Raw genomic sequence first — 21431 nt, forward strand, 5'->3', positions numbered from 1 at the left:
TACAACAAGCAAAGTTTGAAATGGAAGATTACAAGGTTTAACTCATCCCTTTGCTTTTTGCAGCTTGAGTACATCATTAACTGTTGTTACTCCATGAAACTACAAGGGGAAACCAAGGGTCACGCATGGTAAAATTCTTTTATATCTAAACGGAATACATTCTACGTTTAATTTTCTGATAAAATAAACACCAGGTATCTTGAAAGAAAGCAGGTTTATTACACAAAACAGCATAAGTTCATAACAGCTAAGAAATTTTCTTTCTTTAACTGTAGTTGCTTGAAACACAACATCACAATATTACATATATATCCAATGATGAATAAGTATAAAGGGAAGTTTCAACTTTTTAAAAAGTTTACATCTTGAAAAAAGGATCCCTGGCAGAAATAACTTTTTTAATTACAGGCATATCTATTGACAAAATTAACTCAGTAAAGAGATTTCTTTAAGGTGGAATAACACATCACTACAAAATGGCTGACCGCTGATCGAAACGACATTTCGTTTTATTAAAAGGATTTTATTGACTGCAACATGTAACTTACTCCATAGCCAAGTGGATAAAGTATTGGACTTGTGATCTGTACATCCCGTGTTCGAATCTCGCAGGGGCTTTTGTTGTTACTTACTGAAATAATTATTTTAGATATTCATTTTTTATCCCCAAACTGCAAATTTCTCTTATTTGACATATGTACAGTTTATTCATCTTTTATCTTTTATTATCAAATAATGTCCTGTTAATTTGTGTGACTTTTTCCACGTGTGTTATTCCACCTTAAATGGTTGTTTTAACAATTTTTGATATTTTGCAAATAAATTTATGACACGACACCCCATGCTTCCATTCAAACCAGTATTCTCCTCTTTCTAAAACACAACTCGATCATCAGCTAACTGCATTTGTGAAACCCACTCATTATTAAATCTACTACTAAGTCTCATTAATTACACAATCACACTGATGCTACTTGAGTATCTTCAGTAAGGAATTCAAAAAATCAATACTAGATGCAACTTGTTTTTTTACATGCAACTACTTGGATAAAATCACTGCTGGATAATAAAACATACAAAACTCATTTAAATACATTTTGAGATATGATCAAAAGAAATGATATGGTTTTATCAAACAGCCAAATTATTGATTTGCACTCGTTTTGCAATGTTTTTCCGAGAGTCAGTATCTACTCATACACACAAAATGCTTTTTATAAGAGCAGTTTATTATATATTATATAGAATGCATGTTCTTGCATATGTATGTATATTTAAATGCAAATAAATAGCTATACAGTACCATAATGATAAACAAAAGTTCATCCTGCAAGTGCACTAACTTAAATATACGAAAAATTTTACAAAAAGAAGAAAACTTTTTTTTTCTATTTATTTTCTGCAATAAATAAGATAAATGTTAATCCATATGGCAAACAAACGAAAATTTGTGAAATAATTCAACCACTCCAGAAAGTTTGAAACAAGTTATGAATATTTTTAATTAAGACCTAATATGTTAAAATACCATACTAATTTTTTGGTCCAGTTTTTTATTGCCATAAAAATTCAATGCTCAGATTTTTTTTTTATCAGGTCAAGGAATGTCCCACAGTTTAAGCTCCAGTGCATGTTTAAATACACATAAGACTGAACTTTTTTATATCTATAAGAACTACAACAGGTGTTAATGCCCGACACAACAGAAATAAGCAGGTAACCTTTACAGGTAAATACTACAGAATATAAAAAGCTGCCATGAGTCGTAATGTGTCGCTCTGTATACTTAGCACTTACAATTTCAATTACGGTACACTCAATACTTTCAGAGGAAAAAAAATATACAACATTTTCTGAATAGTTGTTGAACAATTGTAACTATTTTCCTTTCCATAGAATACTGCTAAACTCAACCATTACAACAGTAAATTATCAACTGTTTAATAAAATGTCACAACAGAAGCACATACATATACATGTATTTTTTAAAACTGACTTACATCTGACTGAACTATTATCAAATACATATAGTAGTGTACAAAACAAATTTACATGTTCATATAGCATGGCTGTCTAAAGGGATACAGCACTCAGCAGGGCCCCTAATAACATCGCTCATCATTTTACCTTTAAAATCTGAGCTTCAGGAGCTTAATACAGTGTACAAAAACATCTCCCACCCATTCTATTCACCTTCTCTTGATGGTAGTCTTCATCTTGTGAAGATAAAACAAAACCACTACACTGTGAAGTTTTTGTTAAGACTGTGTGTTACTTTATAAAGATCATTAACTTCTCCATACCATTTATCTCCATACATCATGTATTTTTTTCTATTAAACTTTCTCATTAAAGGTTAACACTAAAATGGACAAGAATTCTATTTGCAGTTGATACTCAGTATATGTACCATCATTAATGGAAATTCGACGGTTAGTGAGAATAAAATGGTACTGTTGATGCAAAAATGTTCAGATTCTATTAATCAAACATAATACAATACACTGCAAATTAGTATTAAGAAATCAGCTTCTTTTGGAACTCTGGATTCTATTTTATATCTTTCTCAATTTTACTTGAAATGACTAAAAGACAAATTATGGTAAGCAGATTTTCCAAATGAAACTCAGTGTATAAAATTATTAAGTAATAGCACATTTTCTTTTGGATCTGTCTTGTTTTTCAAATACATTAATACCATCTGATTCTGAATTTTTCTGTTTCAAGAACTCTGCATATTGAAAGCTGGTAAGTATTGAATAAACAACAGGCAAAGACCAATCATAAAGAGGTTGATCAGTCAAAGCATTAAAAAAAGGGACAAGACACACAGTCAAAATACTCGGGATAAATGGATTCTTTTCAAAACGGTAGTAAAAACGACTAGATATCTTCATTGCAGTGATACCTTCTTTGCAGTATTTTAAGCTCCATGTGAATACAAGACAAAAATGAAAAAAAAAAATCCCTCCAACTCGCAAAAAAATAATTATGGAATGATCCAAAATCACTGTCATAACAACTAACAAGCTCAATATTGATGGCAATAACAAGAATGCACCATTCAAACGAAACAAACCCAGAATCCCCATTGAACTCTGTCAGGATGGCATTCGTAAACTCCCTACAGGCGTCAGAAGGGATCCTTGGCTTTGGTGTGCCCGTATCTTAGCACCACAAGTGTTCTACACATGGCAAAGGACAACAGAATCATCACAGGCAATAGCTCTCCCCAACTCCTTCATGTTTTATCATTGCGGTCTGAAAAGCTACTTGGTCTGGCAAACTTCTCAGAGCTTGGCCTATGTTTCTGTAATGAATTCATATAAAAAAATATTAATACTATTATAATTACGGACTATTCAATTCATTTTTTCTTAAAGGACTTCTTTGGAATATTAATCCTTTACATTTCAATGTAGATGATAAAAGAACTAGAAAACTGACCAGTCAGGAAGGGCCCCGCTATGACAATTAATATAGAGAAGTGAAAGAAACTTTGAATTCCATCCTCTTTATATTAACAATGATGAAAAATAAATGCCCGGCAGAAGATGTAAAGAACTGGAATATATAGGATCTCGTGATTTGTAGTTGGATATGATTTTCATCCAACAATTAAAGTGTTTTTTTCTTGAGCCTTAGTGAGGGGATAAAACACACAAGTTGGATAAAAATCATATTATACTACAAATCATGAGATTCTATTTATCCCATATTTTATACACCGCAATCAATGTTTACACTGTTTATAAAACTCTACATTATTTTTACTTCATTATGCCTAGGCAAATCCCATTGTAAAGTCACAACTCTGGAATATCAAAAAAATATCCAATGAGTCATATCCACGGGATAAAGTGGGTTAACATGGGATGAAATAAAATTTGTTAAAAAAACAAAGAATTGATACCAATGCAATGATACCTAGGCTTTGCCTCTATTCAATAAAACTATCATAAATCATTGTGTACGGTATTTTAACCCCAAAAAATATGAATATTATATTTCAAATCCATATTTCAAAGAATGTACACAATACTACACATCATTCAAAATTGACCTTAACTTCAAAACAAAGTTCATTTGCAGACACAGGCAGTGCAGTAATTAATCTCAATGTGACAGATAAAGATAAAGCTTAGGATTTTCTTCCTGTGGAAGGTTAATTAATCCCAAAGGACAAATATTGCACAGCCTTCCATGTATACAATGGTAACATTCTCAGCAGTTATCTCTCTTTGCCCATTCATTCTCAGCAGTTATCTCTCTTTGCCCATTCTTCTTATGCATAGTTATGAATCTACCCCACCACCCCAGCTCCAAACCAGAAGACATAGAGAACCAAACTTAGCATCAAAATATGTATTTCTGCCTACTGAACTACCATACCAAATTTGAACTTGATTGGGCAACCATAAAAAAAGTTATTAGAAAAAAACAGGAAATTTGTGGACGGAAGAGTGACAGACGGACGGACGGACAGAAGGACGGACGGACAGAGTGATTACTATAGGGCACCCGCAAATCCTTGCGGGGCCCTAATAAATGGACTCTGCGCTTACGTGTGAATGATTAGGGCCCGTCTGCATGGCCATGTGACCATGAACTGGAGGTGAGGTCCCCGGCATGTGGGAGGGGGGATGGAAGGGTGACGTCCCTCCTCCCAGACTTCTCCTCATTGGACTCGGAGGACTGAATGCTGGGTAATTTCCTCCTGAAATAACACATTATTCAATACTTTGTGTTGAACAATCATATGTTAAAATATTCATTTAATGGCTGAAACATATTTATCATTTTTTAAAAAAAATACCTAGGTATTTTATTAGTTTTCAGGTTTAATGAACTATATTCTTGGAAAACAAGTTAACAATCTTGTATGACCCAATTCAGGTAAAGTGGTCCACATCTTACATACCTGGGGACAATGGCCGTGACGTGTTAGGAGAAGCATAAGGAATGGGACTAGACACTGTTCGGGGTCTTGTGCTGTGAGTAGGATCCTGATGCTTTGCCATTTCATTAAAATGCCTGATATTGAAAAATAATACAAAAATATAAACCACAAGGAAAAGGGTCAAACAACGACAGAGTACCGTGATTTTCCAAATAGAAAACACAGTTGTGAATAATAAACCCCCCCCCCCTCTTTGGACCTAAAAATTAATTTTTAAAAAACGTAGTTCGGGTGTAAAATACACACTAAGACTTTTGACCAAAATGTCATGGTAATTTTGGGAAAAGGAAAAACTTTTACATTAAAGATGTAACTTTTCTGATGCAGATTTTTTAAAAGTCTTGACTTTCTGCATAGCGGTAATCTTCAAACAGTTCAAAGGGGTGACTGATCACAGCCAACAGGGTATTAATTAAGGTGTTGAATATCTTTGCCCAAAGGATACCTTGTATGTCCAAGATAATCAGCATGAATAAGTAGCAAGTGCAAGTGTACAATAATGGCTTCTATAGGGTGTAAGAGGTGTTGAAAATAAAGGTAAAATGAATCTTCAAGACTAGTTGTTTTATTTCAATTTAAAATAGTAATTATTCATGTGCTTAAAATGTGTATTAATTTCGAAAAAACATGTGGTAGGCCAACTCAATCAGGCCTGCAATCTTGAACAATTGCACAGATCCATTAATAACATCTGTAATGGAGGTTTACACGGAGATGGTGAATGCACAGCTTTTGATTGCTCAGTAAAAAGCAAAATATTTTCTGCTAAATATGCCCAAACAATAGTTTTCAATGGTCTTAAAAAATGTGGTAAACAAACAGAAGAAGACTATGTACTGAACTATGATAGCCCATGTTTAAAGAAGTGTCAAAATTCCATTGGGGTGTATAATACGCACCCCTTTCTTGCATAGAAATTTTGGAAAAAAAAGTGTGCATTAAATTTTGCAAATTACAGTTAATCTATATAAATATCTCTTATTAATAATTCCATAAATATTCACTATTCATTCCCAGTTTTATAGAGGAGGGGGGGGGGGGGGGGTTGATATAAGACATTGAAGTACTGGGTAATTTAAAGACACACAGTAGGCAATAGACTTGAGCATTCTTCAACAAATTGCTTTAAAATGCTACCTTTCATCATCCATCTCTAGGCTGGATTCACTTTCTGACAAGTGGCGGCACAAGTTCTCTCTCCTCTCCATCTCAAGTTGTAACTTCCTCTGTAATCTAAGATTTTCTTCCCTTATGTGTTTTTCCTCCTGTGCATACTGGGCCATCTTTTCCTCATCTGCACATAAACGGAAAAAAATGCAAAATTTTACATTTATCCTTTGAATGCCATAAAAATCAAGCCGCTTATGACCAACAAATGTAAAACTAATATACAAGGTCACATAAAATTATTTGTTAGCAATAAAAAAAAGACGAGGGGGGCAAGTGAGAGTTCAAAGCACTCTTCAATTATTTATTATTCATCATAATTAATACCACTACATGGAGTAAATTTATTAAAACAACAGATATTTTGGGACACTTCCTGACAATTTACTGTCGATTTGCTTCCATTTCATGGCTTTTCTGTGCATGACAAGACAAACTTAAAGTAAAATCAATCAATATCCTCTGGCTTACTACTCTGCAAAGGTCTACTTAGACTCAAGTAGCTCCAATCAATACAAATATGAAAGCTAGATGACAGCATTACATATTTTTTACATTTAATATTGACAATTGAAATCTATCATCTCTAAAAGGATCTGAACAGGCTCAAGAACTGTAATTTCAATGTTGTACATGACATACCGCTTGTCTTTAAATCAATGAATACATGAACCTACATTTTTTTTTAATTTTTCCATACAATATATTTTTTATTCAGATAAATACACGTCTACCAACAATTCAACCACCCAGCAGGAAAGTATTTTTGTCAATAAATACTGAATCCAGAACTTTTGTCTGCCTATGAACAGAACCCCAGGAGACTCACGTTCAATCTGTGCAGCTCGGAGCATGGACTTGAGACTGACCACTTCTTTGCGGAGTTTAGCAATGTGGTCAGTGATGTTCTGGGCAGTATCCCCGTTGCTGATGTCCCGGGGGGAGGGGGGACCAGTCACGGGCTGGTCCAGCTTCTCTTGCAGTAACCTATAAAAGAGGACCAGATAATTACCTACAGGTTGGCTACAGAACTGTATAAGATGCATGCAATAACTTAGCAAAGACATTAATCATAAATGCACTACGAAGGGTTACAGGAATCATTCTTACACAATTATATGTAGTGCTCCAATTACGAGGCTAAAATAGAATAGTGCTGTTTGACATTCATCATATATAACTTGCGATTATGAAGGCCTGTATGAAACAATTTTTTCGTTACTATACCAGCGCTCACACTTTATTCAACAGGCTGTTTCTAATGTTATTTTAAATAAAAAATGACTGAAACCACTGTATACGGTATTGAGTCTGCTTCACACTGAGATTGCTCTGTATTTAATAAAGAGCATGGTCACAATTTTGGTCACATTTTATTTTTCTATTTATTTTTTACAATGCTTTAGTTATGCATACTGGTTTGTGTTTATCAACCAAAATTTGAGTGTCAGTCTAAGAGTTTAAAGTGTAAGCAAGATCCAGAGCTCACAGTTCTTTGCTATGTAAACAAAGATTGACCAATGCATTATACAAGTTGTTTTGATTTACAACTACCTTATAAACCCCCCCCCCCCCTTTTCTACTGTACATGAAATACTGAATTCTGATATTCCTCTGCAACAGATAAGTCATTGAATAATGGTATGCTAGTTTAGACTCAAATAAATTCAGGGTTGGAAACAACTATAGGTTATTGCTTGGAGCTGTTCAGTTTCATTGATTTATTATTATGTTTCAGGCAAACTCTCAGCAATCCATACAAAATATATTCTTTCAAGGGTATGCATTTCCTGTGATATGTCTGTTTAAGATCATGGAACATATCATAATACCTTTGAAAGGAGATGAATGGGGAAAGTCTTACTAAAAACTACGTTAATGTATGCATGAGTATATAAAAAGCGTCTATACTTCAAAAAGCTACTCCATAATTAGAGACATTATGTAACTACTAATTGCTTGAGAATTAAATAATTGACTGTATTCAACATATGTTCAATACATATTTTCAAATTTCTTGAATGATCTAAATGTGTCAGAATTTATTTTTTTTTACTTATTTTAAATATAGATTTATGGTGAAACTGTAGCAAGGCTTGTACACAAAGGAAAAGTCAAGACTAACATAGCTTTAGGGAGCAGGAATATGGAATCAATGCCTTTAAGTATCTATTGACATGCAAAAGCTCTAATACCAATCTACTCTATGATATCTTGCAAAATATGTTCAAAGGACTTGCTAAAGAATCCTAGTAGTCAGATCAAAGTCCCAAGATATAAAAGAATAAGAAATCATTGAAAAAAACCAACAAATTGTTATTTTCTCGAGGGGGTAAAACGCAGTCTTCGAACAGAAATAATTGATAGATATAGAACACAAGAGAATACCACTGAAATTATTTTGATCTACTACGCATTTCTTTGAATATCTCTCTTGTTTTGCATTATTATTGATGATTTTGATGAATGCCAACCTTTTCTCTGTCTCTAATTTGTCCATTCGTTTCCAGAGACGATTCACTAAAGACTCTTGTTCCTGCTCTAAAGCGTTCTCCAGTTCCACCTTCTCTCGTCGTAGCTGCACAAACATGAAAACATTCAAAGTTCACTGAGACAATGGTCTTTTTAGATCAAAATGTTTGCCTTTGTTGTATCAAATGGCAGTCTCGTGATCTGAACATAAATGTAAACATCTGTGTTATTTTTATGTCCTACGTTTCTTTTCATCATTACTCATTACCATCATACTGAATTCATGCATGCTCATTAACTTTTTTTAAAAATTCATTTTCATATGAGTAATTGTCATAGCTGCTCTTACAATAAAAAAGTTGACATAAAAATAAAATATTATATTAAGTACCGCTGTATAAGCAGAGAAGAAATTTAATGCCCACTAGCTCTTTTAAAATCAATCAATTTTTAAAGGAGTAACTGTCATAGCTACCCTTACTACCGGGGGTATTATGAATCATTTAAAATTAAAAATTAATGTGTACAATATTAAGTACCGGTACAGTATCCACAGATAAGCCACCTCATGACAGTGTGTCAGATGATGCTTTTTTTTCTCTATATACACGATTTGAAATCTATCATTTCAAATTCATTATTGTGATTAGCTTGTCACGTTTTTTTTACATTTATTTCTAAACTTTTCAACCATTTCATTTTCACACATAAATACTCTTAAATTCATAGTTAAGTGATGATGATGATGATGATGATGATGATGATGATGATGATGATGATGACACAGAACTAAATGTACATTAATACCCAAACAAAAATTTAAAAACATGAAATATATCATGTACTACACCATTATACAAGTGCACTTGAGATATAAATAACACGATGGCAATAAATAAACCTGTGTGAAATTCCCAACCCACGTAAGATCTCTTCCGTGAAATACTGTATAAATGGATGTATTATGACCTTCATCCAGCATCAATAAAAATGTCCCCTCTCCTTCTTTCTCTCTCCTCTCTCTCTCTCTCTTTCCCCCAATCTCTCTTTTTTTACTGAATTGCACTAAAAGTTTCTCTTTCCTCTAGACTAATATGACTAAGAGCGTCCTATGACATAATCAAGATGTTGTCTTTATTCAAAACATACAGATCCTGCAGTAAAATCTTCACATGATTGATTTGAAGTAAAATTCAACCAAACTTACACATCCTTACTCTACAAAGAAATATCATTACTCTGTAAATGCCACACAAAAGAGCTGTATTTACCTGTTCCAGGGTGCTTTGTTTGGTCAGGGTCTCTCTCTCCAGTTTCTCTATCTTCCTCATCAGCTTGTTAACCTGGTACTCTTGCTCTTTCTCCAGGGTCTGCTCAAGTTCCACCTTCTCTTGTCTTAACTAAAATAAACAAAATATACATAATATCAGACACTGTTTAATGTCATTTCATGTTGACATGCATAAATGCTACATAAAGTAATTTTCTCCAATTTTTTTCCATAGCATGCACTACTTAATATTTCATTTTTTTTTTTGGGGGGGGGGGTGGTGAGCTAGTTATGCCACATTTCACCTTGTTATCATTCTGAATCAATTTTATGATGATTTGATTTAATAAAAAATTGATTGTGGTCATTTATATCATTCTCATATCATGCTAATAATATTTTTCAAATCCCACTGTATTACATGACACATCAAGCCTTTAAGAAATGAATGACTGTCACAAGACAAGATAAGGATATCATTTCATAGAACAAGCGTAAGATGTTTTGAAGAACATATTTTGATAAACATCCTTTATGGCTGAAGAGCTGTACAAATATCAGGACTAAAAGGTTGTTTACCAGATTAATCTTTACAAGTTCTTAAACTTTTATGGCTTTGTTTCTAAAGAAAAGGTTTTAAAATTTATCTACTGATTCTAAAAATGAAAAAATCTTGAATAGCTATAGACTTTAATATGTTTGGTGTGCAGTTCAATGGCTGGTGTCACTCACCCTTAAATGTCATTGACATCAACAAAATAATCTAGATATCAATTCTATATATATCAAATAGTAAATTATGGAAAGAGTCCTAGCTCTAATATATTTACATGATTCAACATTCCACAGAGAAAATTCACTATAGCCTTACATAAATATCTCTTAATTCTGGCTGAAGTACCAAAAAATTTGCTAATATGTAATGTCAAGCACTTGTGCGGGCTATATACGTATATTTCCATTTCGTCAAGCCACGATTTCCTGACAATTCAAGATACATACCTGGTGCAGTTTCCTTGACAGATCATTGGTTAGGAACTCTTCCTCTTGCTCATAATTCATGGCCAGGGCCTCTTTCTCTTTTTTTAGAGCTTGTATTTTCTTCAGCAGAGTATTACTAATAAACTCTTCTTCTTGCTCAGCTCTGGCTTGCTGAAGTTAGAATTTTATAAAATTCAGAATACATGTTTTGTAAAATCTGTTTATTGCATTATCATGAAATGTGAAAAAAAAAACATACTGTAACTTCCAGGATGCAACAGAGTTTTACTCTACTTTTTCATAGCTTAAATTTCCTTGCCCCACTATGGACTCCAGAGAATTAAAAAAAAATAATGAAAACTAGATACAGAACTAACAAAACGGTCTGGCGGCAGTAGATGATGATAAATTTACAGTGTGGCCCCATATTCAATCTATTAAATGTTTCTAAAATAGGTTCATTTTAGTCATTTTGTGCGCTATATGTTTGTAAAAGACTTGAGATTTGATGGTTCATCACAAAAAATGTCTGACACAAGATTTCTCTCAAACAATTCTCTTGAATATTCTTTTTCTCTCAAGTTAATCAAATTTTCCTATTGATACACACTAGCTGTATCTCATTTCTATTTTTGTCACTTCCCAAAATAGAACTTAATGGCATACAATGGATTTCTAATCTTTCAAAAATGTTTACCTGCAATAAAATATTTTAAACAGTCTTATCTTTACAGCAGTTTCAGCTTGGTATTTTTCCTGCAGATGTCTAAATTGATTAATACTTATAACTATGAAAGATATCATAATGAACAAGATATCTGTGAGCCAATGCTCACTAGTGATACCCCCGCTCTGATGTGAATATGCAAAATAAGCAAAGTCGACATTTAACAGAAAGCTGGCATCCCATTGGTACAGAAATATATCCCACAATATGGCATGCCTAAACAAATAGTGTGTTAAAATTTCAAGCATCTGCGATAAATAGCTGCTGAGAAATCTTTGAGGAAAATTTGTTTGAAAATTTTGGCTAAAATAAACAAAGTACTCATTTAACAGGAAGTTGACGTCCGATTGGTACAAAAATATATCCCACGATATGGCATGCCTTAACAAACACTGTGTAAAAATTTCAAGCATCTGCGATAAATAGCTACTGAGAAATCTTTGACGAAATTTGTTTGAAAATTTTGGCTAAAATAAACAAAGTACTCATTTAACAAGAAGTTGATGTCCAATTGGTACAAAAATATATCCCTCAATATGGCATGCCTTAACAAATACTGTGTAAAAATTTCAAGCATCTGCGATAAATAGCTGCTGAGAAATCTTTGAGGAAAATTTGTTTGAAAATTTTTGCTAAAAATAAACAAAGTCATTATTTAACAGGAAGTTGACGTCCGATTGATACAAAAATATATCCCACAATATGGCATGCCAAAACAAATAATGTGTTAAAATTTCAAGCATCTGCGTTAAATAGTTAATGAAAAATCTTTGAAGGAAATTTGTTTGAAAATTTTGGCTAAAATAAACAAAGTACTCATTAAACAGGAAGTTGACGTCTGATTGGTACAGAAATATATTCCACGATAAAGCATGCCTATACAAATATTGTGTAAAAATTTCAAGCATCTGCGATAAACAGTTGCTGAGAATTCTTTGACAAAAATTTGTTAGAAAATTTTTGCTAAAAATAAACAAAGTTGTCATTTAACAGGAAGTTGACGTCCGATTGGTACAAAAATATATCCCACAATATGGCATGCCTTAACAGACACTGTGTAAAAATTTCCAGCATCTGCGATAAATAGTTGCTGAGATAAATGTGACAGAAATTTTTGTTACGGACGGGCAGACAGACACACACACACACACAAGGGTAAAACAGTATACCCCCCTCTCCTTCGTATTAATCTCTGGAATATTAAATGGAGGGCTTTAAGTTCCTCCATCCTCTTCCTAATCAGGTTCTATCAGATTATACTGAGATAATCTGCATGAAATGGCTTTATCAATAATCGAGTTTAAAATTTTTCCTTGCCCTCTTCTCTGATGATAGTACATTTCAAGAATCTGTAAACAAGTCTGGGTTGAGAAACTACATACACAAAAGATAAAACTCCTTTGTACCTATCTCTGTCAAATGTTGAGTGAATTGTCTAATATGCATATCCATTTGCAGAATAACTCACTAGGGAATTTCTTTGGAATGTTGTTAATTCTGAACTTCCGTAAAACACTGGGGGTTTCTCAACATGAAGTGAAATGCCACCCAGTCATAACACTTCCAAACAGACGTACACTGATCAATAATAAATACTTTCAAAATCCGATGCAATTTCTGTCTGCTCCAAGTCTGGATCATTTATTCACTCAATATACTGCCTCTATAATTCAGCAGATACATACAAATTTTACAGTTATCATTTCACTTCGCAAGTACACCTAAACTAGATGTAAAAAAAAAAAACCCAAGTTTTGTCATTGTAACTAGTCAAACTTGATGAATACTTCAGAGCTAAGTGAACATGGCAATCATGCCATAAGAAATAGACATATAAATGGTTCAAGATGCTGCAATTGTTATGAAAATTCATGTCTCATTTCACATCAAAGAAATATTTACATACATTAATTTCCTTATTGGTATGAGGGATAGCGACCTCTAGTGATCTCAAATACTGGACCATTTAGATAGCTAGATCATAAGATTGGTGTTCAAATATCTAAAATACTGGTGCATCAAAAATACCTTTTAATTTATATAAATGACCTGTACACCTAGTTAACCAGTCATATTACTATGTCTTACATTTTTGCAAATAATAAGAGTCAACAAAAATTTGTTATCTGTAGAATTTCTCATCTCTACTCAACTGACACTCAATGAGTTAGATTTTTCAAGGATAAAATCAATATAATAAACCTGTTTTCTTGGGAAATAAAAAACTTTTAACACTGTAGGTGAGCAATTTTTGTAATAATTTACAAGGACAGAAAATAAAGGTACTGGTAATTTAAAGTTTGCAATTTGTCTATGGTCTTGGTATGGTGCAAATTTCTTGTCAAAATGAATTATGTAATTTCTACATCTTTGTTTCATAATGTTTAACTTTTACTGAGCAAACATATTGCTATGGTCTTTTGTAAATAACCAACTATTTCATGCTGCTACACCTGATGTTTTCCTGCATAAAGAAATGAAATAATTGATTCTATTAGGTGTACAAGAATACAGATAGAAAGAAATTTGAACACAAGAATTAAACTTAAAAGAAAAAAAATATGGACAAAGTTTTTTGATAATCCAAGTAACAAATTCATTTCATTTTTCTTTAACTCCATATTTTACACAATATATTAGTCTACATAACAGTGAACATTTAATCATTGATGAAACTTCACAAGACTGTTATCAAAATATCCAATCAAATATATGGTTCGATGGGATGATGACATCACATTAAGTAATCTGCACTAGTGACTACCCATATACATACAATATACATGTACCTTCATGTAACACTGTAATACACTTTAGCCCAGGGGCTGTCAGGATATGATAATCCAATGTTTTATAACAATCATCCTTTACAGGTAAAAATAGTTTTATAAATAATGTAAGTATGGAATGTATGGATTTAATATGGAAGAATGTTTAATTCCTCTGGTATTCAATGGAAGACATATACTATAGAATACTTTTAGGCAACTGGTCAAATACACTCTATCTTCAAACTATCCCTTTTTCTTTAAAATTTGGATTTAAAAAAAATGCATGTATGATATTACAGTATATTCATTTACTAAGATGAGAAAAATCCAAGATTTCTGTTTTGAAAAGTCCCTCTACCTCGCCTATTGCGATGGACATCAGTGAAGCCACATGATATTTGATAAAAGTGCATATCAGGTTTCCAAAAAGTTCTGAATGTCAGAATTAAAGATTTACATAAGAAATATTAATTGGGAAAAGAGAGGAGACATGTTGACAAAGTCACCAATGACTTTTTTCTAATTTCAGTTCTCAACTGATATGTATGTGTACATCATATAAAATTCATATTTCATTAATTGTTTGGAAAAAACACCACCATCTTGTATTTTTGTGTATGATAAATACCTTCGTTAACTGTTATCAGTGGTCGTTTGTGTGTGTTGGCAACATAAAAGTTTATTACAGTAGGTTCATTGACACTTCTTAGACTATCACATGTAGGAAAAGTTAACTTGTGGCCATGCTAGAGTATCTTTGTCCATCGTCATGCACCTTCTCTTATGACTCATTATATATTCATCTTGCGCAAGATTGTACCAAACGATACGATCAGACCATGACAGCTTTATAAACTTATAAAATTGATTCCGATTTACTCAAATTATTACCACAGATATACAATTATATGGTAAAATACGTAAAATAAAATAAAAATACTCACAATATTTACGCTGGCTTTTTGAAGTTCTTTCTTTTCTTCTTGCAGGGTTTTGCATTTTAATTTGTAAGTTTCCAGTTCCATTTTTAAAACTCTGTTTTCTTGCTGAAGTGATTCAATCCTCTTTTGAAGCTGCTCAACAGCCGCTGGTGAGGGTGGTTTGAGCGTAGGACCACCATCGATAGAGCTCGTATCACTCTCCAACTCGCTTGCACTGTCCGCCATAGTTATTTGTTTGGCTCCAAACTCAAACAACGTGTGGAGCCGCAACATGATATTTGAACAAAATATTTTTGTTTCATATATATCGAATCACATCGGCTATAATTTACCCAGTTCATAACAAATTTTACAACAGATAAATTTGATAGGGAATATTTAAGTTTAAGTTAAGTTTTCATTAGAATAGAAATGCGAAACTAAAGGCCAGTGGAAGCGACATACTGGCGCGGAACTAACAATTTTCCGGCGACATACAGTTAAGTATGCAGAAATAATTTCTGCCTCTGTATGTATGCAAGATTTTTTTTCTATAGATTAGGTAAACATGCAAGAGAATTGTGCATAATTATCAACAACATAACTTATGTTATTTTTTTTTACAAGTATCGCGCCCACATATATATGCCGCAGCTTCCAACATCCAAGATGCAACTTACATATTTATGTCGACACGCTACATATTTATGTCCACATGCAACTTAATTATGTCGGCATGCAAAATACAGGCACGTATGTAGCATTTTGAAAAAACCTTAGTTATGAAAGTTGGGAAGGGCAGACCTACACCAATTCTTGACAAGCAAAAAATTTCTTTAAAATTAAAGTTGGCACGTGGGGGGGGGGGGTAGCTGTACCCCAAAACTTGGCAAGCAAAAATAAAAATAATAAAATAAAATATAATAAAATAAATGGGGAAAAAACCAACTCGACGTCCAAATTCTAATCCGGGAGAGGTGATGGTATATAGGATTTACCAATTTTGATCATTTATGTTACATATGTAAGTTTTCCTGTCATTTCAACACTAACCAACAAAAGTGGAGCTCAGTCAAGATTTCTAAAAAAAAAAAAAATTATAAAAAAGTTGGGAAGGGGACTGTCCGTGACTGAGATATATATGTCGACATGCGACATACTTCTGATTTATGTCGTCATATTTATATCGAATGTCTATATGAATAAGTTTCATGTCAACTGTTTTCTTTCACACGTTAACATATTAAGTAAGTTACATGTCGGTATAGATAGATAAGTAAGCTGTATGCCATCATATGTATCTCGCGAGTCACATACATGTGCATGTCAACATTAATAAGTTGCATGTAGACGTAAATATACGTGTAAGTTGCATCTGGCATGTTATAAAAGTCAAATGTCGGCAGTTATTGATATAATTTCTGATTTTTTTAAATCCATATCTTATTAATTTTTCTTGCATGTCAACATAATTACGTTGAATGTCGAGTCTTAAAAAAATAATATATTTTTTGCAAGGCAACTTAGATATGTTGCAAGTTGCCATATCTAACTTGAATCTCGACATAATCATCTTAAATTTACTTGAATTTAAGAGGTAGGAATATTGATTAACGACAACATATAATATAGAAATACATCAAGGAGGGGGGAGGGGGGATGCCATGCAAAAGATATAAAACATAAAAATAGCATTGCAAATTTTAGATAATTTTGTTTTATGTACATGTGTCTAGCAATGACATCAACATATATTTTCGTGTGAAAGGACAACATTTGTGAATTATGTGTAAACAAGTGTGACACATTTCGTATTTGTTTGTTTGTTAATATATCTGTGCAGAAACAAGAGAGGCAATTATTCACTTCAGTATTTAAACGAATGATTCAGTCGATTTCCTATTTCCATGTTGTCCTGCCTCCTCAGTTCCAATACCGAAAAGTCGATTTCTTTTTTATCGAGTAGCTTATAATTACCCCGGCCCAGAAGTTCATGGTTATATGCATATTATAATGTGGATTGTTTGATTTCAGCTTTTTCTTTAATCTGTGATTCATACTTGAAATACTTATAGGCTAGGAAATGAGTGTACAAATATTTCTCTCATATTATACAAGTACATTTAAACGATTTTTAGAAACTAAATGTGATGTTAAAATGTAGCTTACTTTATTCATTGTGGATTTTTTCTTTTCTAAATAATTGGCTAATTATAGCTTTAATAATCATATCTGATTGCTACTTTGTTGACCACACAGCCTACTTAAAGAGATATGACAGTGGCGTCGGAAGCAAATTGAAAGTGTGTGGGGGGGGGGGGGGGGCGGGGGGGGGGGGGGGGCTAGACTGATCATTAGAAATCTTGACAAGCCCCCCCCCCCCCCCAATAAAGCCTCATTCCCAAAATCATGAAAATCCTAATCCGTGGGGGGGAGGGGGTATGCCATGACTCCAATTTTCATTATTACTATTAATATTTGTATTTTTTAAGATAAAAGGAACAATTATGTTTGCTATACGAGAAAAAGTGGCTCAGCCCCCCCCCCCCCCCCCCCCCCGCCCACCTTCCGGTTCCGACGCTCATGTATGATGACGCACAAACCCATGATTTACCAAATATTGATTTTTTACACTATTTCCACACGTTTTATACCCCGGTATATCATATGTATTGGGCCAACTAAAAAATCAGCAGCAAATTTGAGTTTCACTTATGTTTCATAGCCACACAGAAGATCCTGGTATCTTTAAGAACTAATATTATTTGTTTATTTTTTTAAGGTACACTCTCTATAAATGCATATTTCTTACAAATGACATCGAATAACTTTCTCAATGCGTCAATCCCACTGTAACTATTTTTAGACTGCAATCGCAATCACGTGACACTAAGTCAATGTCCAAAACAACTCGGGATACTAGTAGTTAAGATGAGTTTTAACGATTTCTAAACTGATAGGTGATGACTTAATATGCGTGAAACCTCCCTAATGATCAAATTTTTATGTTTCGTCATTTTTCCTGTTGTCATAATTAAAAAGTAAAACATCTTTTTTGAGCCACCCTGTCACTTTAAAATAACGTGGTTTGATTACGTGAACTGTGATACAAATGTCGTTTTAAAAACGGATAAGGCTTTAGGATATCATATACTTTCTTATGGAACGCCTCAACTGCCTCATGTAGGCAATCTTCATAATATGATGATACTTCAACATTACATGATGGTACTTCAACATTACATACTGATATTTCAACATTACATGATGGTACTTTAACATTACGTGCTGATACTTCATCATTACATGATGGTACTTTAACATTACATGCTGATACTTCAACATTACGTGATGGTACTTTAACATTACGTGATGGTACTTTAAAATTACGTGCTGATACTTTAACATTACATGCTGATACTTTAACATTACATGATGGTACTTTAACATTACGTGCTGATAGTTCAACATTACATGCTGATACTTCATTATATGATGATACTTCACTATGCGGTGGTTCTAAAAATAGGGAAGTTTTAACATTGGGCTGTTTCTCTTTTTCAGAGATTGATCATATAGGAGACTGAGACTAATAGAATCATTCATTATTACGAGTGTTGGATAGTGAAATTCCACCGAGGGGACAAGATTCATAGTCTAGGACGAGGCTTTGCCGAGTCCTAGACCGTGAATCTTGGCCCCGAGGTGGAATTTCACTATCTCACACGAGTATATAATGAATGATTATTTTTCTCGCATTATTTTACATTAAAAACCATGTCTGACAACTTTCTGTCATGACGATCAAAAGATTACTTTCGGTTTATCCCTCCGCGTGCTTCAAATAGTGCAAGTCAAAATAAGAGCACCCGACAGTTTCATTAATAAAAATATAATAAATTGTAATCAACTGAGCAAAACAGTTTCTTAATGAATTATCTCAATCAATCATTTTGCATTTACATACAGCAGAAAACGTTTGTTTACGTCTTAAAACGGCGTAGTAATACACAGTGTAAGACAGAAAAATCTCACACTGCTGTCTCACACTGGACAAACCGATCTCACACCGGTGATAATGCGAGAATAGTTTGGGTCATGTCAAAAAGCTGGAACTACAAATAATAAAAAACAGGATTCTGCTTGAAAATATTTGTTATTGAAAAACTGTAGATACTCAAATTATGAAAACCACTGGCAAACAATTTGTGAGAAATTATGACAAGTTTTATGACATATGTGATTGCTTAAACTATTCTTCTTTTTTTTTTAAATTATATTGACTTGTGAACAAATATTTTGATACATGTATCCCCTTTTCTATTGTATTTTTTCTTATCTTCTATATCTCCCTTTTTCTCTTTTCATTTACTGCTATTTTTTTTTATCTATATTTTTTTTTGCAAGAAAACACGTTTTCACACTATACGGATAATCTATTTCCTTTAGATTAATAAGATAATACAATATGTAGAATCTTGAAATGTATGAAATATGTCTGAAATATGTGTGTATGTGGATTTATGTGTAAACAAAAATAAAAAAAAAAATAAAAAAAAAGCTGGAACTGAAGAAGTACGCAATACACTACAGCTCATGAGAGAGGATCTCTACTGAATAAAAATATTGTCGAAACATACGATTTATTTTGGTGCAATGTATTTTGGCAAACGACAACCACACATGCAACTTATAAGATCATGCAAAGGATAAAGCATTGCATTGCTGTTGAATCTGATTTTAGCAGTAACTGTACTGTTGAACAAATCAGTGCTGTCATTGCCCACTCTTTCACGTGGATCTCCAGAGAGAACCCATTAATCCCCATAAGTCCAATCTACATGTAACATGAATGACAGAAGTATTTGTTTAGGTGCTTTTTAAAAAAAAAAAAATTAGCTGTTCGCTCTGACTAAGCGCCAAAAGATTGGGTTCTGAATGCACATTTTTAGACCAAAATTCCCTGAAGGACTTTTGGTACCCCCTGATTTTTTTGCGCTGAGCCCCAATGAACTCACAATGCAGCCATTCTTTAAAATTTGAAATGACCCATTTAAAAGACAACACTTAATCAAATAGTAGCATTTGTTGAGTATCTCGATCTAAACAAGTTTTAGTGGACCTTAGTCCAATCTGATCAATCTCTGAAACAGAGAAACAGCCCAGTGTTAAAAACTTTTCAGGCATCCACGTATTCTGAGTTTTAGCGTTTCCGTTCCCTAGGCGACGCTTCCCTAACCCTATTTTTAGAACTACCGCATAGTGAAGTTACCATCATACATGTATAATGAAGTATCAGCATGTAATGTTAAAGTATCAGCATGTAATGTTAAAGTACCATCATGTAATGTTAAAGTATCAGCATGTAATGTTAAAGTACCATCATGTAATGTTAAGGTATCAGCATGTAATGTTAAAGTACCATCATGTAATGATGAAGTATCAGCACGTAATGTTAAAGTACCATCATGTAATGTTGAAATATCAGTATGTAATGTTGAAGTACCATCATGTAATGTTGAAGTATCATCATATTATGAAGATTGCCTACATGAGGCAGTTGAGGCGTTCCATACTTTCTAAATACAATGATGCTTTTGTGTTTTATAATCTATTTTAAATAAATGGATTCTATGTGTTGTTATCTTTTTTTCATAACACCGAAACCTCTGTATTTGATTTGCATATGACTAATCATCGGACAAACGCATCACGATCATATGCATTTCTGTAGACAGCAAGCTGCAAATATTTGGCGGCAGAAGGTCGCAAATTCTTTTTCAATCTATTTCTTTCTTCAATTTAATAACGTACAAAATGTCCTTTACATTTTCTTCAAAGCACTGCGAAGTCTTTAGATTACGTTGCCGAATAGCTGTCGAACACGCTCAACAGTCAAGTGGCTTTCTCTGTTTTAGTTTTCTTCTACTCCAGAAATGGTAGGATTGCATAGCTTTGATTATACAGCACTTGCAAACAGATGAAAGCGTTATAGATCGACTATTATTTATAGAACTTACCAAGAACAAGAAGTAAAATCAATATACTAGATTTAAAAAAGCAAAACACGGAGAATTTTACAGTTTATTGATTGATGAATACTAAGACTATTTGATATAGAAAAATGGTAATCTTGACGAAAACATTAAAAAAGAAAGAATTA

The 21431-nt window shown here is 33.1% G+C and overlaps 1 protein-coding gene across 1 annotated transcript; it reads right to left on the reverse strand.

The window, feature by feature from the left end:
• Positions 1-3092: 3092 nt before the first annotated feature.
• On the reverse strand, positions 3093-15547 carry LOC105334776 (coiled-coil domain-containing protein 6). The gene is made up of 9 exons (XM_011438334.3): positions 15293-15547; positions 10872-11021; positions 9871-9999; positions 8602-8705; positions 6957-7114; positions 6098-6254; positions 4922-5034; positions 4566-4717; positions 3093-3310 (listed from the first exon to the last, which is right to left on the reverse strand). Exons 1-9 carry the CDS (start codon positions 15512-15514, stop codon positions 3242-3244), a joined length of 1254 nt encoding a protein of 417 aa, XP_011436636.1. The 5' UTR covers positions 15515-15547; the 3' UTR covers positions 3093-3241.
• Positions 15548-21431: the final 5884 nt, after the last annotated feature.

Source organism: Magallana gigas, chromosome 7 (genome assembly GCF_963853765.1).
Source record: "Magallana gigas chromosome 7, xbMagGiga1.1, whole genome shotgun sequence".
Classification (NCBI taxonomy): Eukaryota; Metazoa; Mollusca; class Bivalvia; order Ostreida; family Ostreidae; genus Magallana; species Magallana gigas.